Raw genomic sequence first — 25285 nt, 5'->3', positions numbered from 1 at the left:
ATTGGTGACTTCAATAAGGGTGACATCCTGAAGTCAAGATGCAACTGTCTGCTGACTTTCTAAGCCACCTCATGTACCCTATTCCTTGCACACAAAATGTGGTTAGTACTTACTTAACTTAGCAGAGTGTGTAACTTGTTTATACCTTTGGAGACTGCCTTTGTGGGGTTTATGGTCTAGACATTTCCTTTGCAGGAACCCAGATGTACACTAAATAGCCATCCCACACTTAAAGAAGAGGCTGAATGGAGAGGCCAGGTTGGCTGGTACAAGACCCTCAACCTCCACAATATCATTCCATGCTATTTAGATATCAAACTTGTGTTCCTCACTCAGCAGAAAAAGCATGCAGTTAAATAGCATAGGAGATTTGCAGTGCCATCAAGAGCTAAGGTGGGCCCAAGGACAGATGTCTCATTAGGCAGCAAATCATGAAAAGAGAACCATGCATTCACAAAGTGTATACCGCAGAAGCAGAACGTGCATGATTAGGACCAGACCGATGAATGCCTCCACCACAGTGCCTGCATAAACTCAGAAGAATATGGCTCCCAGTATCCCAGTGTCCCTGGCTGCCACCTGCCTTCTGTCCCTGCAGCCAGGGATTTTGGAGAGAGTCCAGGAGAAAGAGACAGAAACCCAAGAAAATCTAAAAAGACACTTTTAAAGAATTGTTTCCAAGTAACTGTACCAGAGCGGGCTAAATTTAGTTTCACCTCTTGATGGAGAAGGTGTAAAAGAGATTAACTGTGTCTTTGCACAGAGTGAAGCATGAATAAATTTTTAACCTTCTGCACATGGATAAACAGACTTTTTTCCAGAACCTAAGAGCACATATCTATGTAGTGCTGCTATATGTTTCTGAATTGTGAAGCCCCAGGACCTGATAACTATTACTGCACCTTGAATCTAGAATTTATGGGTTTTTCCATTGACACAAAAATAAATTCTGTTCAAATCATAATTATAGAGGTTTTTGTTTTTATGTTTTGAAAAAACATTAAAAGCAATTAGATGGATACCCAAGTGTACACTGAAATTGACACACTTTAAATATTTATAATCCAAACCTATGCTTCAGATTTTGCTATATCTACATATAGATATATATCTACATATCTATTTTTGCTATCACTACATAATAATTTACATATCTACATATATCTACATATCTATTTTTGCTATCACTACATAATAATTTAAAAAATAATTAGCTTCAAAATAAAGAAAACCCTTTAGAAAAGCCCTCCCAAGAAATCTGAAAATCTTCCATTTGTTTGGGGTACCAAAAAGCCCAGCCAGGTACTGCTGTAGCATCTGTAGCTGTCCAGTGCACTTGCTTGTTTATGTACGGTGTCTCCCTCTTCCAGACTATGTTATTTTTTCTAATCCAGTGCCTGACACACTGCCTGGCATACAGCAGGCACTCATGAAATGTAAGCTGAGCAGTGTAGCTGAGGATAGCGATATGCAATGTAATAACCACTGTTGATTCGTATTATTTTGCTTGAGACTCTGTATCACTTTGAATGTTCTTGCTTTGATTTGTTTATGTTTGTGATACTGGTATGCTGCTGCTGTTCTATTTCTTTGTTTGTTTCTCATTTACTACTCTCTTTAAAAAAAAAAAAAAAGTATCCTAAAATGTTCTCCAAGAGCAGATTTAATGGGTGAAGTAGAAAGGAATGCTTGTGCCTGCAATTCCAGCACTCTAGGAGGCTGAGGCAGGAAGATCATAAATTCAAGCCCAGTCTGAGCAATTTAGTGACTTAGCAGGACCCTGTCTCAAAATATTTTTTTACATTTTTTTTTAAATGGCTTGGGCTAAAGCTAAATGAGAAGACCATGGGTTTAATCCCTAGTATTCTGGTAAAAGGAAAAGGAAAGAGAAAGGGAAGGAATAGTTGTGGCCATTCAGAATGTGTAGGAAGTCAATCACCCTTAAGCAGAAAGATCTATTAAGGTATACATAAGAGCCATCTTGGGCCAGGGATATAGCCTAGCGGCACTGAGGCTGCCTGGCAAGTGCAATGTCCTGAGTTTGATTCCCAGTACCAAAAAAAAGAGCCATCTTTTGGCCCCTACTTTTCCTTCATTCATTCAGTGACCCTAGGTGCCTAAAATCCACCTCACCCTATCCTTGCAAGACTATACCCAAAAGCCCATTTCATCCAAGCCTGGTTCTCAGCTCTACAACAGGACATGGTAAACGAACTCAAAACAGAATTTAACAACACATCACAGTGTACGTGGATAGTTATATTCTAAAAGAAATCTCACCCTTAGGTACCCAAGTGCAATACTGTTACTTTAAGCACAGCTAATAGACTGTGTGGAAGTTATTCTGAGGCACTTCTAGTGCCCCTCAAATCCTGATGCATAGATGCCTCCTCTGCCTTAGGTGATAGCAGCACCCTTATAAAAATCACATTTTTGAAAGAAAAAATAAATAGTAAAAAACTAACATTCTTTCGAGGTATATAATTTCATTAATGAAGTTCTTCAACTATTTGACTTTCAGTGGAAGTAAGCTTCCTTATTTAATTTTATGTGTCTATGTCTGGTTTCTCTTTTTCCCTCTAATTTCCTTAAAAACTTACTTTTTATGTCCATTTCTAGGTGCAAGGAAACATGAGTACAATTATTTGAGTACTCCAGGACTCCACAAGTATGATTTAGAGAATTTTCCTTGGTTGGCTCTTCTTCCACAATCACTGATTTTCTAGTGTGTGCCCTGAGTCTGCAGGTAGTGTTGGATTCCTCCAACTGGTCAACCACAGGAGTTACAGAGAAATTAAAATGCTGACAAGGTGAAAAGAATTCTTTTGCTTTCATGTCCATTGATCTTCTCAGGGTAAGAACTAGAAAGAGATTAAGGGAACATTATTTGCAAAACAGTAACACATAATATCAAAATGCAATTCAAAACTAAATCTTCTTCTTCCTATACAAGAAAGTAGAAACAAGAAGTTATTTACATTGCAAATACTTACCAAAGTGATTACATTTTTTGAAGATCATGAAAACTAGGTAAAGGTAGAGTTCAAATGGCATCAGAACATCTCTAAGAAAATACAGACATGAGGAGCTTGTGCTTGCCGGGTTGGCGCTCCTGCCACTGAGCTATATCCCCGCCCCCTGACGTTTCTCTGATGACTTGTAGGAAAGGTTGTATTTTCCAAACCATTCACAGCGTTCCCCATACTGCTGTAATGGAGTGCTGAGAACGGGGTGACTGAACAGCAATCTGTCTCCCAGTAGTAGAGTCTGGCAGTGAGATCAGGGTATGAGCCGGGTTGGTTCCTTCCAAGGGCCGTGAGGAGAAAGCAGTTCTGCCCCTCTCCTCACTTATGGAGACATCTGCCGGCATCTTTGACACCCAGCGGCTTCACTCTGATCTTTCCCCCACCTTCACATATTGTCATCCTTACGTGCATGTCTCAAAATTGCTCCTTATAGGACATCAGTCAGATAGAATTAGGGCGCACCCTAATGATCCATTTTAAGAAAATAATGTCTACCGTGGTCGTATTTCCAAATAATGTCACATTCTGGAGTATCAGGGCTTGGGACTTCAGTATATAAATTTAGGGAGGAGGGCACAGTTCGACTCAGAACATACATGTTGTCCTAAGACTTTGCCACTCCGCCATAAATAGGTTGAGTTTAATTCCCTCCCTTCAAGTCTGGGACAGTATGTGACTTGCTTATAACCAATCAAATGCAGAGGAAGAGACCTGCAGGTCTAAGCCAGAACAGGGGAAGCACTTTCTACCTTGATCTTTGGGATGCTAACCCAGAGCCTTGAGTCGCTGTGTAAAGTCCAACAACCTAAGGTCACCTTGCTGTGAGGACGCCCCAGACAAGCCCAAGTGGAAAGATGGCATCAAGGAAGCAATGAGCGGAGTGAAAAGGCAGCCCCAGAATCAGAGAAAACATCTGCAAACCCTGCAGCTGACACCTCACGGAAAATTAATGCAATACTCATAATATATAAGGAACTCCTGCAACTTCGACAAGAAAAAAAAAATCGCCTGATTTTAAAATGGGCAGTGGCATTGTGCTGGGGTGCGGGGGCAGCGGCGACTCCGAATTTCAAAATGTTAAGAACTTGGGCCTTTGGATATTGACTTTTTTTTCCCTTTGGTACCAGGAATCAAACTCAGAACGTTGTGCTTGCCAGGAAGGCACTTGTTCCACTGAGCTATATCCCCAGCCCTAATGAAACAAAAATGTTCAAAAATAAAGAGCAACTGGGATGAGGGAAAAGAGAAAAGAAAGAAGGGGAAATTATGTATGCTTGTATATACAGGATAGCTAACATAGTTGTACTAGTAACTTCTATCGCTTTACTGAAAGGAATAGTTAATGATTACTTATTTGATCAGTCTTGCATGTCTCTATTTATTTTCCTGAGAAACCACTTTGAAGATATCAATACGTAATACAACAACCATTGTTAATTTCCTATCACTTTGTCTGTAATTCAGTATTGTTTGTATTGTTCTTATGCTATGTTGTAAATGGATGTCTGTTTGTTAATAAGTTTTCCTTCTTTTACTTTACAAATAAATTTTTAAAATTTTTTTTAAAAATAAAAAGATTTTAGTAAAAGGCGAAAGATTTATATGATCTGAAGAGAAACCAGAGTATAAATTAAAAGATTTTTAAAAATTAAAATGAGCAAAAGCACGAAGTCTTGAATTCGCGTCCCAGTGCCCAAAATAAAATTTTAAAAAATGGGCAAAAGCCAAGCACAGTGGCCAAGGCCTATTGTTCCAGCTAAGGCAGGAGGCTGAGTCAGGAGGATCACTTGAACATAGGCATTCAAGACAAGCCTGAGCAACATAGACAGATACATTTAAATATATATATATATAAAGGCACAGGACTTTGATAGAAATTTTTCCAAAGAAGGTAGACAGGTGGCCAATGAATATGTGGAAAGTGGCTCAATGTAACTAAATACCAGCAAAATGGATATCAACACCACAATTGTCAGTAGGGTTATTCCAAAAATAAATGGACAACAAGTACTGTTGAGAATGTGGAGAAATTAGAGTCCATGCACATGTAAAATGGACCAATTGTCAAGCAAGACAATATGTAAATTCCTTAAAAAAATAAAAAGTAGAACTACCATGTGCTCCAGCCACCCTGCTTCCTGGTACGTATTCAAAGACTTGAAACCAGGATCTCAAAGAGATGTCTGCCCTCTCATGTTCATTGTGCAAGATCTACAATAGCTAAGATATGGAGAATAAATGTCCACTGACAGATGAATAGATGGAGAAAAAGTGTTATGTGTGCATACACACACACAGACACAGACACACACGAATGCCATTCAGTCTTAGAAAAGAAGGAAATCCTATTACTTGTGATTCCTTGTGACAAGTGGATGAACCCAGAGGACATTACGTTGGATGAAATAAGCCAGCCATAGAGCAAATACGGAGCTCATGATTCACTTATCTGAGGTAGTAAAGCTATTGGAAATGGAGAGGAATGGTGCCAAGGGCTAAGCCAAAGGGGAAATGGAAAACTCCTACCCAATAGTTATAAACTTCCGGCTATGCAAAATGACTGAGTTCTAGAACGCTGTCATCCAACACTCATGACTATGAATGAATTGTTCAACTTTTCAATCACCCAATTTGATTAAATTTGATTAAATAATATAAATGCACGTTTCAGTTAGACACCACAGATAACACATAGTTATTCTTTTCTTTGTTCACATATTCATCCCACAAGTATTTATTAAGTGGCTACCATGTATTACATGGCATTATGCTAAAAGCTGGAGATCTGGTAGTGAACAAAAACAAAGGCCTTTCCCTCAAGAGGCTCACTGGAGCATCAGACAAATAAAAAGACAACTGCAGTTGGGAGACAAATGTTGGGCAAGAGTAGATACCAATGCATCAAGGATTCAACCACTCTGTGGAGAATCAGCATTTGATTTTACCGTGAGAAATTGCAGGTTTCCTTAGAATTGTTTTTTAAACATTCACTACCTTTGAAGCTAGAAGGTTAAATGATCTCTTACCCATTCAGTGTATCAGAATTACAGCAGCATTTTGATGTTTTTTACCAGACACAGATACAGATACAGATTTGTTTTCCATAAATCAAAGTAAACCCCAAAATAAGGGCACAGCTGCAAAGCTGTGCAAGTCACTTATTAAGAGCCGCACCGCTCAGAGTTCCAGTGGCACTGGACTTAAAAGTGGAGTGTACTCTGCTTTTTCAGCCGAGTAAGTTAATTTGCACTTTGCACGTTTCATTCTCACTTTCATTCTGTCCTTACCTTTTGATATTTGTCCTTGAGACATAACATCCACATTTCCTTTGGACTCACAAACCAAACACAGGGAGCATGTTTTAAATTCCCTTATGACTTCTTGGCAAATCTGGGTGAAGTTTTGGAAATTGGAGTGATGTAGCAAGAGTCCCATAACAGACTGAGTGTTCCTCACTGGTTGCAGAAGAGTCACAAAAGAATAATTTAAGGATAAGAGTGAATAGGTGATGTTAGGTTCTAAACACCCTTCCAGACAGGATAGCTCCAACAGTCTTCCTGTAAAGAGAAAAAACTTCCTTTACTATAAAATTCTGAGATTTTTGTCATTCTAATAAATATGTAATATATTCCAAAGTTTTCTTAGGCATATTTTAGTTTACCAATGACAATCTTTTTACATAAATTAATATCTGCTCCATTTAATTATTTTTCAAACTTGTCCACATTCCCTACTAATTTTCAGGTAATAGATGTCCATATAGAGAAGGGTTTGGAAACCCTAGCATTTTAACCATTCCATGTTCTGGGAAATTTTTAACACAGAGACATTAGATACTAATGAATTCATCTGTTCCACAACAGAGACTCAAGCGAGTTGAATGGGGTTGAATATTATTATTATTATTAAAAACATGAACAGTGTCTCTGCGTTAGTTTCCTAGGACTGCTGCAACATGATGTCACAACCTTGGTAGTTTCAAACAAGAAAAATTCCTTCTCTTGCAGTTCTGGAGGCCAGAATTTCAGTATCAGTTTCAATCGTCCAAAATCAAGAGCTCTGCCAGGTCGCAAGTCCCTCTGAAGGATACAGGAAAAAATCTATTCCTGTCCCTCTTCATAGGTGCATGGCCATCACTCTGTCTCTACAATCACAGTGCCTTCTCCCATGTCTGTTTCTACTGTTCTGTCTTTGTCAAATCTCCCTCCTCCGGGCTGGGGATACAGCTCAGCAGCACCAGCGCCCGGCTGGCAAGCATAAGGTTTTGAGTTCAATTCCCCATGCCTAGACAGATAGATGATAGATAGATAGATAGATAGACTGATTGATTGATTTTTAAAATCTCCCCCTTTCACTTTCTCATAAAAATATCTGTGATTGGATTTAGGGCCCACAGGCATAATCTCCTCATCTCAAAATCTTTAACTTAGTCACATCTAAAAATATACCTTTTCCTCATAAGGAAACATTTACAGGTCCCAAGAATCATCACCTGTTGTCTTTCTGGAGATGAAATTGAGTAAGATGACGGCTATAATTGTAGGGGGCAATGCATCTTAACATATTATTTTGGATAAAATAGTTTTGGTAAAAGCCTACATGGTGCCTTGGGAAGCCTCCTGGGACAGTGTAAGAGCTAATTCCCCAGATCAACACTGCCCAGGAATGTTTCCCCAAGATAAGGGGGCGCCTAGGCCTAGTTAACCCTCCATGACCCGGCCTGGGCAGTTCCATCTCCTGGCCCTAGGAAAACATTGTAACCATAAAGTAAATGTATGGTTATCTAAAGGGGGACATATAAAACAGAGTACAAAAAGTATATATCATTGTGGTTGGGCTCATGACTGGAGCCTGACCCGGTTACATGGCACAAGGAAAACAACATGTGGCCAGGGCTATAACATGCCTTTCTGTTACTATGGAAACCAAAAATATATATAACCTGGGAACAAAGACAGGTCTACGCCCACTTCCCTGACTTGCAAGTCGGGATGAGAGGTGACCGGTCTAAATTAAAAACTTTGTCTGTTCTCTTTGGTCTCTTGCGGAATACAGCCCGAATTTTTGCTGTAACATAACTTCATTGTGGAATTTCCCATAAGGCTAAAGTCACCTATTGGGAGGTGGTGAAAGCTTCAAGATGTTGGGTCTCCTGGGAGGTCTCAGTCAGTGGGGGTGTGCCCTTTCAGGGGACAGTGGGACTCCCACCTCCTCTTCCTCCCTTTCTTGCTCCCTGCCATGAAGAAAGCAGTTCTGCTTGGCCACAGGCTCCCATCAGGCTGTACTGCTTCACCACAGACCCAAAGCAGTGGGGCCAATGACTATAGGTGAAACCACTAAAAATGTGAGCCAAAATTAATCTTTTCTCTGTAAAATTTTTCAATTAATTAATTTACTTATTTGTGATGGAGAGATCTCCCTTTGCTACTCAGGCTGGTCTTGAACTCATGCACTCAAACAATCCTCCCACCCCATCCTTGTGTACCTGGGACTACAGGTGTGCACCACCACACCTGACAACCTTCTCTTCATGAGTTGATTTACCTCAGGTATTTATTATAGTAATGGAAAGCTAACTAGCACAGTGACATCTTAATTTTCATTTTTACCCAGAGACAAACATCAGATACAGAAATGATGACATAATAGAAATACACTGAGTTCAGAAACAGGGACTCTTGCTGTGTCTGCAGTTAGCCGAGACACGGGACAATTTGCTTAATGTCCCTGAGTCTAGTTTTCCCACCAATGAAATAGAGTTAATGACGCTGGATCCTGCTAAAAGCACTGAGTTATAAGCAGTACCAGGTACATTCATCCTTCAGCTAGAGTAGGATAATCTTTGATTTTATTCATACAAATAATTGAAATTCACTACATAAAACTGAGCATACTTACTTAGCAGTAATGAACATCTGTGGAACAGGTAACTTATTTTTCAGAAATTCTAACTCTGACAGCCACTTTTGAGCATGAGAAAATAACTGTAGTAACCAATTCAACTTTTATGTGACTTCTTTAGTATCTCTTACATAACTATAGGGAACAAAATATAGTTTCAAGGTTTCTAAATAATATGGATCATAATCAAAGAATTACTTTATTGTTTAAAATGATGACTTCTAATCAAACATCTTGGTCCCAACTTAAAGTTAAGCCCAGGGACTGATATTAAAGCAACTTTTTTAATTTTGGGGAGTTTGTATTTTAATAGTAATTGTATCAGTATTAAATTACCATTATTTTATTATTATTTAATAGACTAAAGTTTCATCTTCCTAACCCTGTGTATTTGAAATTGCTTCTGTAATAATTCACTTTCTGTAATAATTTACTTTCTGGCTATTAAAAAATTTCATACTACAGTTGTATAAAGATTTTCTTGGGAGTGAAAATTTACTCAAATATGCAATTTTATGGCATCTAATATATTTATAATCACAGTTATAATCAAATTATAGCTGTATAAAAATATTTCCTGCATAATAATGTTAAAGAAGGGAGATGAAAATGTACCATCTGATGTAACTCTCAAGTTTATAGCTTTTTCAATATTGCTAAAACACATGAAAAGTTTATTTCTTGACTCTCCCTCACTGGCAGTTTTTACCTTATGAAATTTTCAACTTTGTGAATTTATATTGCTATGATATGACCTAGAAGGGAGATAGAGAAAATCCTGTTGTCAATATTGCAGTCTTCTTATCTAGTAAGTGACTAACGGGGCTTTCTAGATTGATGATATGGACTTTATATTTGTCTGTCGGTCATTTTATGATGGTTTTAAACCTCAGTTTTAAATAAATAGAAATAGAGGACACACCATTCCCTGGTAAAATCCTCCACTTAAGGAATAAATAATTTTACCCAATTATTTTTGTTGTCAGGTGGGCTATATAGTCTCATTTCCATAAATAGGGATTCATGAATTTAACTACTGCCATTAATGTCACTGGGGTTGAGATATATAAATTCTTTCAGAGAATTATCAGGACTAAAACTTAAACTTCTCAAAAAAATATACAGAATACTAAATAGAAGTAGAAAAATACGTGACAATATAGGACAAATGCCCAACATTAAGCCCAGGGTCTTTACACTGAACTACATCCCCAGCCCTTTTTATTTATTTTTATTTTGAGATAGGGTCTCACTAAGTCAGGCTATTCTCAAACTTGCAATCTTCCTCTGAGAGTCTTGGGATTGTAGGTGTGCACCACCATGTCTGGTTCTTTTTATTTTTTTCTTTTACTATAGAAGTATATCACACATATTTGTGTAGAAAAACAGGACATTACCAACATCTCTGAAATACCCTATCTCTCCCCTCAAATCATAGCATATTTTTAAAATATATACATATACATGGGATATAATGTATACATTCTGTGACTTGATTTTTGTTTAATATGTTTTAGTCATATTGATGATTATAGCTATGGTTAATTATTTATGATATTCTTATGAATGAATATACCACAGTTTATTCATTTATCTGTCAGTGAACATTTGGGTTGTTTCCATTTTTAGCTGTTATGAATAATGATGCTATGAACTGTAACTCTCATACACTGCTGCTGGGAATGTAAAATAGTACAAGTACTTCGGAAAACAGATTTTCATTCTCTTATAAGTTAAATATATACTTACCATATGGCCCACAAATTCCATATATATATACACATATTTCATAAACCCATAGACCCTGGGTTTAATATTGGAAATATATATATATATTTGCATTTTACCTGTGCTGTACATGGATTTTTATGGCAGTATTTTTTATTTATAATAACCCAAGAACTGGAAACAATCTAAATTTGCAAAAACTAGTAACTATAAACAACTTCTGACACACACACACACACACATACACACACACACACACACACATATATATATATAGAGAGAGAGAGAGAGAGAGAAATATCACTCAACAACAAAAAGAAAGAAATTGTAAAGAACAAAATAGATGAATCTCAAAGGCATTACTTCAAGGGAAAGAAGCCAGACACAAGTTTCTATGTATGACTCTATTTATATAAAATTTACAAAAATTGCACTGTTTTGAAAATGGGTGCAAGGCTCTTCTGTAATGGTATAAGAGGAAACTTTTAGGAATGATAGAAAGTTTCATAGTCACACTGGTGTATACATTTGTCAAAACTCATCAAACTATATGCTTAAAATGGAAGGACTTTATTATATGCTAATAATACTCCATAAAGTTGATTTTAAAAATAATAGAGTTATGAATATTCATGGATATCTCTAGCATACACACTAAAAATGAAACAGTGAGGGATTTAGTATGTGTACCTTCAATTTTACTACTAGAAAATGCCAAATGAGCATACAAAATGGTTGTGCCAATTTATATTTCCACCAACAGTATACAAAAAGCTGGCCAGCGCTTTTCAAGTTGTGCCAATTTAGTGAGTGTTAAATAGAATCGCATCATGTTTACCCATATATTTTCTGTGGTTTCCCCGTTTTTTTCTTACTTTTCCATTTTTCTTCTAGGCTTTTTATTATCAGTGTTTATAACTGATACATTTTATATTTAACATTTATGTAACATTTTATACTTAAAATTTTAAGGAAGACTTTAAATTTCTTATCAAAACAGCTCACAGTTTGTACCTTGTCTATTCATTTTCTTTATGATCTTTTACTTGGAAGCTCTTAATCTTAATGTAGTAAATTTATTGATCATTTTCTTCATACTTTGCACCTTGTGTCTTAATTTAAAAATCTGTCGCTTTTAAGGGTAAAAAGAACTTTACCTTTATATTTCTTCTAAAAGATTTAATGCTTTACATTGCACATTTCTTAATCCACCTGGAATTGTGCACGGTGTTAACACTTAATCTATTGTCCTAGCATTTATTGAGCATCTATTTTTTCCTCATTTCTCTGTGATGACACCTATTAGCTATCAAGTTTCCATGTATATCTGAGCATGTTTCTGGGTTCTTGATTCTGCCCCATCAATCCATATTCCTCTCTTTCCAAACACTATACATGCTCTCTTAACTCCAATTTCCTTATAAAAATTTTTATACCTGATAGGTAAATTCACACATCCTGTTCTTTTTATACAGAAGTGTCCTACTGATTCTTGCCTTTTCTTTGCTCTTTCCAAAAAATTTTAGAGTCACCTTAAGTTCAGTGAAAATTCTGACTTGATTGTAGAAATTAATTGGGGAAGAAAGATATCACTCCTTTCTTCCTTTTTTATTATTCCTTTCTTTCTTTCTCCATACAGCTTTACTTTGATAATTTTCAAGAAAGTTTCCAAACTTTCTCCACTACATATTATTTGTTAGATTTCCTTTTAGATGCCTTATTTTTTACTGTTATTGCAAGTACAGTATGTTTCAAGAAATGTGGCTTTTGTCTTTTTGTGATATATAGAAACACAATTGACTTCTAAATATCAATCTTATAGTTTGCCTTTGTTAAACTTCATTATTAATTTTAATTTTTTTCTCTAAATCTTTGGGCTTTCCATGAAAAATTGGCTACAAGTAATGACAGACTTCTTATTTTTCAATTCTTATACTTTTCACTGTGTTAACTTCTCTTATTTCCCTGAGGAGAACCTCCAGTACCATGTTGAATAGAAATGGTGAAAATGATCATCCTTGCTTGCTCCTGATTTTGAGAATATTGTACTTATGGTGTTTAAACATTGAGGATAACATTTCCTATCGTCATTTTTAGATACTCTTGTCAGTTTAAAGTTCTCTTCTATTCCTACTTTGCTTTTAAAAATTTATTATGAGAGCTGTTAAATATAACTGAGTGCTCTTCAAGCTATTAAAATTATTATACAAGGTATGATCAAAATATATGGTGAATATTTTTTTAAAATTTTAAATATATTACAGTAAAAGAATCATTGCCATCGAGCCCCCTCAAAATACCCACCCTCACTTTGAATATACGTTTATCCCATCCTTCTTGCCACTTTCTGAAGCAGTTCTGGAAGTCCTCTTTCATGAGTGTCTTTACATAGTAGGGTCAACACTATAGTGAATGCTGCTTCCTGTGACATACAATAGAAAGGCAGTGTAATGGTTTGGGTCCAGATGTCCCCACAAAGCCTCATGTAGTCATAGGGTTTTTTGGAGGTGGCTGAATCTAGAATGTGTGATTCATTCATAGTGCTGGTGCTGGAATTAAGGATGAGCAATTACTGGAGATCAGTCTGCTGATTAGATTGGCACTGCCCTAATCTCGATAGACTTGATACAATATAAGGGACAGAAGGAGACTTGCCTTGCTCTCTCTTGTTGCTTTTGCCATCTTCTGCCATGCTGAACTGTTGCCCCTGCGTCATGCCACCGTGCCTTGGACCCAGCCAATTATAGTCTGAAACCTCCACAAACTGTGAGCTAAATAAACCTACCCTCCTTCAACTTTGGGCATAAGGTATTTTGTCCAGCAAGGAGAAAAAAGTAACTAAGGCAGACTTGTAAAAATATTGTGAGTCCTCACTCACCCTATTCACTGGATCTGGCACCATGTGACTCTTCCACAAAATCAAAGTGACATAAAAAGTAAACATTTTGAATGATCCAGAACACCAAGGCAGCCATGACAGTGTAACTGAAGACACTTACAAAATAACACTTCCAGAATTGCCTAAGAAAGCAGCAAGGAGATGGCTAGGTGTAATCAAAGCAAGGGGGAATATCTCGAGGACAATTAATGGTAATGTTTCTTTTACTGTAATAATTTTTTTGAAATTTAAACATTTGCCATAGTTTTCCATCATATCTTATATTGTCTTCTTTAATTTGTTAAATATAGTAAATTCCATTATTAGATTATACAATGTTAACTAAATCTTGCATACCAGCTATAAATCTAATTTGGTCATTTTTCTACATTGTTGCATTTGTATATTTTATTTTGCTCAGCACTAAGGATCAAACCCAGGGCCTTCTGTGTGCTGATCAAGTGCTCTACCACTGAATTATATCCCCGGCCCTGCACTAGAATTCTTAATGATTTGATTTAAAGTTCTATAACCATATTTACAAATTAAACTGGCTTGTAAATTTTTCCTCTTTTGCACCTTTTTTGTTGAGCTTGAATACCAAGGTATACCAGTCTTCAAAAAAAAGTGGGGACTGAGGGTGTAGCATAGGGGTAAAGCCTGCCTAGCATGCACAAGGCCTTGGGTTCAATCCCCAGTACTGAAAAACAAACATTTTCTTTTTTATATTCTGAAAAGTGTTTATAAAATTTTGGAAAAATATTTTTAAAATCTAATCTGATAATTTTTTGTCTTTTTTACTGAATAATTCTGCCCACTTATGTTTACTAGAGTAATTGATACTTGGATTTAATTCTACCATATTATTTAGTGTTTCATATTCATATCATTTTTCCTATTGTCTCTTACTCTTCTTGCTCTCTGTTGAAATGATTTGGTAATTTTTTTCTCATTCTGCTGTTTCTCCCTTTAGTCATTTGAGGCTTAGCCTGTATTTCTGTTATTTTAGTAGTTACCATAGTAATTTTTAACACCCACCCTTAACAAAGTATAAAGTCAATTAATAGCGTTACCTTCTCTCAAATACTACATGGATCTTAGAATAGTTTACTCTGATACCCAGTCATCTCTTTCTGACTTTGGTGTTGCTTTTACCTTACCATTTTAGTTCTATCTTGTTTTTATCACGGACAAGCAAGTTATAAATGCAAATCAGTGGTTATTTTTGTTTTACACAATCAATGTCCTCAGGATTTGTTTAGATTTTCTCACATGTTTATATTTGTTGGGGTTTTTTTCCTGTTGTTTCTTCTTGTGTCTCTGAGTTAGATTCTTTCCCTTGGAGTTAATTTTTGGAAAAGTTCCTTCATCAAAGGTATGATAATTGTAAATTTTCTGTTGTTCATTTAAATATGTACATCTCTCCTACCCCAGATTGACAATAATTCCATTTCAGCACTTTGAGTGCATTATTCCATTGCCTGCTGATACTAACTGTTCTTTTCAAGATGCGAGCCATCATTCTAACTATTGCTCCCTTGAAGACAGTCTGTCTTTATCTCTGGTTGCTTTAACATCCTACCTTTGATGTTCTGCAGAATTTCTTTCTATTCATTCTTCTTGGGAATTGAGTTTCCTAAATCTGAGGATGCCTTTCCTTAATTGTATAAAATTCTCAGACATTATCTCTTCAAATATCGCCTTTTCCCTAATCTATCTGTCCTTTTGCAGTCTTCATTAGAAATATCTTCCTTTGTTTCCATATCTATTAACCTCTGTTTCATATTTTTTTATTTATTTGGCTTTCTTTTTTTTTTTTTTTTTCAGTACCGGGAATGGAACTCATGGCACCTCGCTTGCCAGGCAGGCGCTGTGCCTCTGAGCTAAATCCCTAGCCCCTTATTTGGCTTTCTGTGTTATGTTCTAGGTCATTTCTTCATATCTATATTCCAGTCCATGTATATTCCACTTGTATCTAATCTGTTTATTCCACTACTTGCATTTCTAATTTGTAATTTTATTTTCACAATTGGAATTCTAGTTCCTTTTTGCCAAATTTTTCACTTTTTTTTCTTTATCTATTCATCCAGTGATGAACTCTTACCATTCGTTCCTCCATTGCTTCGGACTGTTGTGAGCGTGCTGCGATGGTATGCGAGTGGATGTCTCCTTGCACACTGACTTCTTTTTTAAAAGTACAGCATATGCCCAAGAAATGGCATTGCTGGATCACATGATAGTTTCACTTTTAACTTTTTGAAGAACCTCCATACATATATCTCCATAATAGCTCACTAATTTACATTTTTACCAACAGTGTTAAGGATTCCGCATTCTCTACATCCTTGCCAATGCTTATTATCTTGTCTTTTTGATAATGGTGTCTTAAGTAATGTGAAAGGATACCTCATTGTGATTTTAAATTGTGTCTCTGATAATTACTGGGGAGCACCTTTTCACATGCCTGTTCATTTGTACATCTTGGGAAAACTTAAAGTTTTGTGCCTACTTTTTGGTTATTTGTGCTCTTGATATCAAGTTGTGAGAGATTATTATATAGAGAGATCAATCCCTTAATAGATATAATTTGCAAATATCTTCTCCAGTTCTATAGATTGCTTTTTCATTCTGTTGATTGTTGACTGTGCTTTTTAGCTTAACTTTGATTTGTATTGTTTTACTTTTTTTACCTATGCTTTCAAGGATATGCTCAGAAAATCATTGCCTAGATCAATCCAAAATCTTTTTGCTCATGTTTTCTTCTAGTAGTTTGACAGCTTTGGGTCTTGTTTATGTTTTTAAGTCATTGCAAGTTTTTTTTTAATCTTTTTGAGACAGGGTCTTCCTATTCAGTTCAGGGTGGGCTTAAGCTCACTTTGTAGCCCAGGTTGGTCTCGAAATCACAACAATCCTCCTGCCTCAGCTTCCTGAATGCTGGGATTACAGGAATGCGCCACCACACCCGGCTTAAATTGATTTTTGTATATGGTGATAGATAAGGTTCCAATTACATTTTCTAATATTACTCCTATCTTTTAATTCCATATTTAATGTCATATACTTTTAATGCCTTATTTAATGCTGTATATACTTTTAATGACTTTTAATGCCATATACTGAAACAAAATAAATGTTGCAATAAATGTTGCTCATTCTTGCAATAACTGAATTCCTTGATGATCTGATTCTGCTATTTGTTATTTCTGTTGGCTCTTCTCTGCTGCCTCTTCATGAGTTTTATGATTTTCAATAATGACTCACTTCCCTTGGATTTTGTGTGGGAAATTACTTGAGGACTGGTTTGAAGGTGTTTCCACCCACAGAAGGCTGGTGTTTGCCTCTGCTGGGTGTCTAATGGCACCACTGATCCCAAACAACTGTAATTAAATTCTTGGATTGGACTTTGGACTTTGCACACTTCACAGATAATGACCCTCAGTATCCACATGATGGCAAACTCTTAAGGGCAGCATTTCCCTGACTCCATTCATAACCAAAGGGAGACAATGTCCTCAGAACCAGGTATTTTTTCCCTTGTTTGACAGATAATAGGAGCTATGGAAACTACTCTAGATCTAGTCTCATTTTTCCAACACGAAGACTATTCTGTTCACTAGTTGTCAAGAAACTTTGGAAATAAACACGGTTTATTTCAGACTATACATATTCTAAGTGCAGCTTCAGCGTATTAAATGAAAACTAAAGGAAATAAAAATCTTTGCAGTACAATCATTTTGGAAAATCATGTGGCAGCTTCTTATAAAAGTAAATATACCCAGTGCAAAAGACTGAATGTCGGTGCCCTCCTTGAAATTCCTGTGTTGAAATTTTAATCCCAATTTGATGTTATTTGGTAATGGGTCCTGTGGGAGGTAGTTAGGTCATGGGGTGGGGCCCTAAAGAGTGGGATTAATGCCCTAGTGAAAAACAGATCAGAGAGGGAGCTAGATGTCTTTGGGCCCTGGGAAAATACAGGGAAAGAGGCAGTCTGCAACCAGAGAGAGTGCCCTCACCAAAACCCAACCATGCTGACACCCTGGTTTTGGACTTCTACCCTCCAGAACTGCAAGAAATAAATGGATATTACTTATAAGCTACACAGTCTATGGTGTTTTAAACAGCAACCCAAAGTGACTAAGACAGCCAGCTATTCCACTACTAGTTACCCAGGGGAAATGAAAGCATAGCTTCCCACGAACACTGGTACAGTAGTATTTACCACTGCATATTTATAACAGTCAGTAACTGGAAACAACCCAATGGACAGAACAAAAAGAAAGGAAATAGTGTTATTCTCAGTAACATCAAATGTCAAAACATCATGCTAAGCTAAAGAAATCAGACCCAAAATAGACACTGTTCAATGAGTCCATTTTAAAATGAGGATGGGTAAACCAGTCTCTGGTAGGAGAGGTCAGGACATTGTCTTGGGGGCAGGAGGGAGGTTTGTCAGGCAAGAGCAGGAGTCTTTTCAGGGGTGATAGAAATTAGTGTCTCATAATTGTTAGCAGTTAATATATGCACATAAATGTCCACATTCATGAAACTAAGCACTTCAGGTCTGTCCATTCCATTGTTTATAAATTTGCCTTTCCAAACATAGCTAATGAACAGGCACCAAGCTATCATTAGGAGAAAAAATCCCTATGTTCTGTTGTACTACAGAGTGACTGTAGAAAATGACAGTGTACTATGTATTTCACAAAAGCTGGAAGAAAATATTTTGAATGTTATAAGCATAAAGAAAGGATAAATGTTTGAGGATATAGATATCTATATCTATCTCTCTATCTATCAAAGCATCACACAGTACCCCATAAACATACAGATTTATATCACTTTTTAAAATGATTGAAAATGAGATAAAAACATAACCAATTTTTCTAAAGTTCTTTCAACAGTTTCATCACGGATGTTCTGTAACATAATTCTGCAATTTAAAAATATTAGCTGTGAGAATAGGAGAGACCTATGATTTAGCTGCCTACTTTGCAGACACCTTTGTGAGCATATGTTGTTTTCCTTTGATCAAAGATCTGCCTCTTTAACAACTAGTGTGGACTAAAATAGAATGTCAAATTCAATAACAAAAGCTCAACTACACTTCCATTTGGGGGCCAACAGTTAAAACATCACTGGTAATACTGAGTTTTAAAGAAAAAAAAAAAAAAAACATATCATATTGTGTATGGGTGATATATCTGTGCTATTAACAAGATTAGGAGCCAGGGAGCCTAGAGAGGATATGTACTGATTTACATGATTAAAATGTGTTCTGAGGAGAAGGGGAAACATTTTGGGTAACTTTTAACAAAACATAGTAGTATTTGAAAAGCAGGTCTGGAACATAAGAACAAAACATCATTTTACTTATCAAAACAGGAAGTAAACATTCATTATGAAATTCTCCGTAAATAAGGAAAATGACTCATGGTAAAGAGATATATACCTTTTAAGTGAAATATTCAGTAAAATAAATTTAAAAGGTTGAACAACCTAAAAAATTGTAAGTTTGTGATGAAATTTTATCTTTCAGAAATGTCAGGGTACTATCTGGTGGGCCTAAATCACAAAATGATTGTGGAGATTGAAAATTAAATGCTTTTTTAATAAGGTTGTGTTTTTTAAATTTTCTTAACAACATGGCTCTGAAAATTTGCTTAATCAACAGATACTCATTGAGTGTCCCCTAACTGTGGCAAGTACTGACCTAAAGACTCAAAATGCAGCACACCAGTGGAGAAATCAGACAAAAACTGCATTGTCCTGGAGCTCACATTCTATTTTGGAAATGTCAGATGATTAAAAAGTGTATAATAAACACATAAATAAGTGGTTAGGAAAAATAGAACAAATGTAAGGGGAAGATATATCATCATATTAATGTTTGAAAAAAAGTCATCTTTCTCTATTAAAAAAAGGCATACTAACGGCATTTACCACCCCCACAATGAGCGGTTAGAAAGCATCCCGGGCAAGGGTTATTGGTACTACAACCTAATAGCTAGCCAATAAAGCCAGGTCCTTAGGAGCAATGGAAAGCATTGGATTTCAATACTCTTAGCACAGATTGTCTGAAATATTACATACAGCAATAACGTGCCCAGTAGCAGCCATTTTAAAACTGTTATGATTGAGAAATTTCAGTAAATTAAGTCTTAGGACAAAGTAAATTTATCCATTCAGTTTTATTCCTTCTTTCTGAAGATTTTCAGAATATTCTCCTTTGAGAATGATGTTTCACCAGGAATGCATTAATTTTTAAATTTTTTATTTTACATTGATGAGGTCTGATCCCAGGGCCTCAAACATGCTCAGCATGTGCTCTAGAACTGAGCTATACCCCTGGACCCCTATGGTGAAATATTTAATGAGTTCCTATACGTAAAAGTCTCAGGGAGGGGTGGAAAGAAGAAAAGAGAAAAAAATGATGAGAAAAGAAGGAAAAAATGGAAACAAAGCTTTTGTAAATAGGGAAGTGAAGGGGGATTGAAGGGAGGGAAGGAGAATGAGGAAAAAAAAGAATCAAGTTCTGTCATAGACAGGTACAAATTACCTATGATGAATGTGATCATTATGTACACCTAAAATGTACCAATAAATGTAATTAATCAAATTTTAAAAAACCTTAGTAGATGACCTATAAAAAATAAGTAAAATTAAAGTCTTTGCGTAATGCCTATAAATACGGTACATGTAAATATGATTATCTGTTAAAATCTTTAAAAATTGTAGACCAAGCATGATGGCACACACCTGTGAACCCAACACTCAGGAGGCCAAAGAGGCATAGTCACTTAAGCCCAAGAGCTTAAGACCAGCCTGGGGGATTTAGGTCAGCAGCACAGCGCCTGCCTGGCAAGCGCAAGGTCGTGAGTTCAATTCCTGGTACCGGAAAAAAAAAAAAAAGACAAAACAACAACAAAAAGAGACCAGCCTGAGCAACCTACGGAGATCCAATCTTTAAAAAAAAAAAAAAAAAAAATTTGTTTAAGTAGTCATAAGCTTTATCTCAAACCTTTTTTGGATCGCTGATTAAATTTTTATGAACTAGTCAATAAGAAGAAAATTAGATGCCCATTTTGAGAACCAGGACAACACTTTGAGAAAATTGACTGTATTTACCCTTGATGTGCTGATCTTTTTAATATAGACATAAATACTCCTGTGCTCCAAGGATTATCCTACAGTTTATTAGTAAAATTCTTTTATCCTTTATCTTCTTTAGTTTGACTGTTTATTACACTAACATTTCCATCAGAAAGTGTGAAGTGGAAGGAGAAATGAAAGCTAGTAAACATAGTTTATGTGAGTTTGGCTCTTAAAAGTGAAGAAGTCAAAACAGCTAGATAAAATTAAATTTAAGGTGTTTTTATCTATGCTATTCCTGTCCTGCATTGCCACAAATCACTGGGAGGACGTTTATATAACTCGCTACCATTTCTGCTTTCAGAAATTTTTGAGATATTGATATGAAAACTTTTTATTTGAAAATCAATAATAATCGTTGCTTAAACAATGCTTCTGCAAGCAAAGAGAAATATTAACCAATCATTTAAACTCTGCTAGTTGTTATTTTTCTTGGCAAATGGAAATAGAAGGCACATCCCCCCAAGATAGGACTGGAAGCAACACTTATGTTCCCCTGACAGCTCTTTTTATACCACTATTTTAGAATTTATGCTATTATATTTAGTTGCCTATTAGTCTTCCTCCTGATTGAAAATTCCTTGAAAAAAGACTTGTCTTTGATTTTTTGTAACTCTGGGTTCCTACTGGTGAGCAGCTACTGTCGTTGAGTGAAAGAATAAATACATAAAAGATCATTGGGATTTATATAAAAGTTAATCAAATCTCTGTTTTAAACACTAAATCCAGCAAAAGTAAATTGGTTGAAGTTTTATTAGGGATCAACCAGATCCTTTCAGTGTCTTGTAAGATACTCTGAATCAAAATATATCCACTCCCATCTGGATCTCCATTAGTTACATACAGTGTGAGTGTGCCAAAATATTACATTAACTACTGTATCTTAGCTGCCTTCTATATAAGCTGAAAGTTTAAAAATACTACTGCAGAACTGGTTCTCTTGCCAATACATACCCAATGCAAACGTACTAAAAGACTCAATGTTTCAGAAGCTACCCTTCTCAGTTAGACTAAATAGCTTACACTGTATAACTGTGATAATTGAATATTCTGACTAAAGTTTATTCAGAAACTCAGATACATTTTTGATGAAAGATGATCAAACACAGTGCTCCATTTTTAACTTAGGACTTCAGAAGGTTTATTATTTTGAAATCAAATCTACTAACTCTCATGAATACATTACTCTTCATTAAGATTCCTTTTGAATTTATTTGACATGTTAAAGACAGGGTATCAGTGAATAATTTATAAGTAAAAATAATTTTATAAAATTTATCTTAGAAATTAAAGTGAATAGAACATTAAAAATGAAGAAAAAAGAAACAAGTAACAGATGGGGTGAGAACAGACCGGGGAATTTCAAGATTAATTTTCCCACTTTTAGAACTCTCTTAATTTGTCACCTAGATAATTTTACTAGATACTTTGTTTTATGAAATTCACTGTTGACAATTCAATATATTTCAATAGGGCAGGAGGCAGGAGAATTTCCAGTTCAAGGACACCCAGTGAGACTAAATACAAACAAACCAAACAAACAAATCCCAAAAGCCGCAAAATCAAATATATACATATATATGGCATTATTATTACACTATTGCATGTATAAAATATTCACCTACTAATCAACTTCTTATTTATGTGGTTCTGTTCAGAATTCCTTCTATCACCAAATGATATCAAGAAAAAACAGTGGTTTTTAAACATTTTTGTTTGCTTTATTTCATTTTTTGTTTTGCTTTATTTCTTTTCTTTGTTTATTTCAAACAAAAATGTTTTAAATAGGGACCCTCTGAAACAGAATTCCCAAACAAATCCACTACCCCAAAGAATCTGACAAGTAATCTAAGCTGTTGTTGGGCCAGGCAAAGAGAAAAACAGGTATTTTCAGCTGGCGAAGACAGCAAAGGTCTAGTAAGAGCTAATGCAATCAGTTATGTAACTAGGGGGATAAACATCATTATAAATGACAGCTGATCACCGTCAAGATGAGGAACTGACACATTACCATTAGGCCCAGGAAGTTGGATGAAGATGGATTTTGTAAATATTCTTTGCTCTACCCACAAATACAAGGGGCCATTAAAGCTTCCATCTGTCCCTCCATGTGAGTTTCTCTGAGCGGCACTTCTTTCTGCTTACCACTGCCCCAGGAGGCCATGTGTCACACTCAGAAACAGGAACTAAAAAAACCATGCATCTGCCTGAGGGAAGGGGAACCTTAGCATGATCTTAGACCCGCCAGTTTTCATTAAATACCAACCAATGGCTAACAAATAGTTCATCAAATCTTTAGTAGGCCCATAACCTGGTTTTCATTAGATCTAATATGATTTTTTGATAGGTGTATATACAGTACCTGTTACCCTAGGTAAGTATTAAATGAACTTACTCTCAGCCCACTACAGTTTAAAAATAGTTTTTTTTTTAGTCTCTGTATAGCTCAATTTCACCTATTAAGTTGAGCATTAAAAGTATATGCTACAGTTGCTTAATCTGAGCAACATAGTGGTAGCAAAACAAAGAACATTTTAAAACTTCAATCATTCACAAAATTTTCCTCATAGCGTTTATTTAGCAAAGATATTTTTATCTGGCTGCTTAACATTATCTAATATGAAACATTAAATAATCATTGTAATATGTCATCAAATACAGCTAGCAAATATTTTCATCTGATTTCTTAATATAACATATATGCAACAATAAATATTAATTTCAGCAAGGCATCAAATATAAGTTTTTCTCTGGTTTCAATAAACTCATGATTTCTATTTAATGATAGAATACAACATTTTATTTTTACTCTTTCTTATTAAATTCTAAGAGGCACAGTTACTACGAAAACATTTATGTTAATATACTTTCAGATCTTTCACTACCATATAAAAATAGTTTAAATTTATCTCTATTTTTCTAACCCTAAGTTTCAGCAATCATGTAGCAATTCTCTGAAATAGTCACAGAGTTAATTTTTTTCCATTTTTCTCTAGTCACAAATACTGTACAAATTTGTACCCACCTTATCTCCATTACATTTTGAAAATGTCTACTCTTATTTTTCCAAATGCAGCAGTCAATTATTTGCATTAAATTGAAAAAGAGGGAGTTCAAGGATTTTAGCACAATAAATCTTACTTTCTTTATTAAATAATTTCAGATTGTAGAAGCATACTTAAAAGCATTTTGAAGGAAACTTTCAAAGAGCAAAATCATGTGACAAGAGAGCATTGTAAAGACGATGTTTGAAATCTAGACTACCAACTTTAAATATTTCTTTTCTTTTTTATGTATGCTATAAGTAATATGAATAAGGTTACTGTACCATGTAACCATCAATTAAAATTGTGATTTCATTTTATTTTACTAGTTTTTCAAACAGCACTTCACCTCATGCACATGTATCCTGAAAGTTCTTTTCTGTAACTATTACCTGACAATTTTTAAAAATTAAGGAAGGAAAGCTAGATTATAATTATACACTCACCTTGTGGTGTCTTGAAATATTCTGGCAAGATCAAAATGAATGTGATCACTATTGCCACAAATAACTTAAGGAGCACTGTTTTTGTCATGTCTGTTCACATGACACAAGTGTGCTCCGTTCAGTACTCTGATGAGACGTTGCTTCCTGCTTTGCGTTTCATCTCTGTGGTGCTTTAAGTCAATGCACTTCACCTCATACTCACTTCCTTTTGAGTAAGGCTTTAGAAAAAAATAGGCCTCAAACTCAAACATCTTCATTTGGAGTCACTTTCCATTAAGAACCTATCCATTAAGAAGACTGTCTTCTAAAAAGCACTTTCAAAGCATAAACAAGAAGGATCTCAGGAAGCAAATGGTTCTTACCCTTACCTAAATTTGAAGCTGTTTTACCAATGTGTAAGAGTAAATAAATATAAACTCATAAAATACTCATCAAAAATTTAAAAGATGAATGTTAGTAATCCCCAGGTTGTATGGGCATCATTCATTCATTGATTGTTGATCCCTCGTAAGTACCAGGTGCCGTACTGCAATCTGGCATTCAGAACAACACTTCTATAGGACAGCAAAGAAAATATGTACAATGAAGACTCACGCAAATGTTTTGGTTCTGCTTTCCTATCCTGCATAGAAGTGTAGAGTGAATCACATTACTGTCTGCCTATACTCACTACGATTATTGTGACAAAATCAACATTTTCTGTTCCCATTTCTTAAAAATGATCTTTCATTATGATAATCCTGGTGAGGTAAATGCTTTGTCTTGAAATATAAGTGAAAAACAGGGTGCATTCATGATAAATAAAGCATAAGTGTGAACTCATATTTTTACTTAGAAAGTCTGAATAACGTTTCTATTGCTCTTGTTTTCTGGTTAAAAAAGAGAATCATGTACCTGCCATCATTTTCTCCGTGTACATGCTCTCCTTTACTCCCACACCCATCCATTTCCACCCACCCTGTTTCTTATTCTTGCCACCCAGTCATGGGCTGGGGGAAACAAGGGGATGGGGACAAGCAGGAAGCAGGGGATAAAGGCTGGGCTGCGAATTTGCTGTGCGAATTAAATGACTTTTTTTCTCATTGGGACAGCAGTTGATGGACAGACAAGAAT

The 25285-nt window shown here is 35.6% G+C and overlaps 1 protein-coding gene across 5 annotated transcripts in view; it reads right to left on the bottom strand.

Moving 5' to 3' along the window:
• Positions 1 to 24313, bottom strand: part of Tmem156 (transmembrane protein 156) — a 56946-nt gene extending 32633 nt beyond the window's left edge. For all 5 annotated transcript variants that reach the window (XR_001235457.1, XR_001235455.1, XR_001235456.1 and 2 more), the window contains exons 1-3: positions 24173 to 24313; positions 6314 to 6583; positions 2601 to 2861 (exon numbers count right to left, since the gene is read on the bottom strand). Coding sequence is in view for 1 of the 5 variants with exons in the window: in XM_013518054.1 (XP_013373508.1) it covers positions 2601 to 2861; positions 6314 to 6583; positions 24173 to 24260 (619 nt within the window). In the remaining 4 variants the exon portion in view is untranslated. The remainder of the gene's footprint in view (positions 1 to 2600; positions 2862 to 6313; positions 6584 to 24172) is intronic.
• Between the last annotated feature and the right edge of the window lie 972 nt (positions 24314 to 25285).

Source organism: Chinchilla lanigera, unplaced genomic scaffold (assembly GCF_000276665.1).
Source record: "Chinchilla lanigera isolate Chin_1 unplaced genomic scaffold, ChiLan1.0 scaffold00042, whole genome shotgun sequence".
NCBI lineage: Eukaryota > Metazoa > Chordata > Mammalia > Rodentia > Chinchillidae > Chinchilla > Chinchilla lanigera.
Note: the sequence above shows the minus strand (reverse complement) of the source record. Positions and strands in the feature narration are given on the sequence as shown.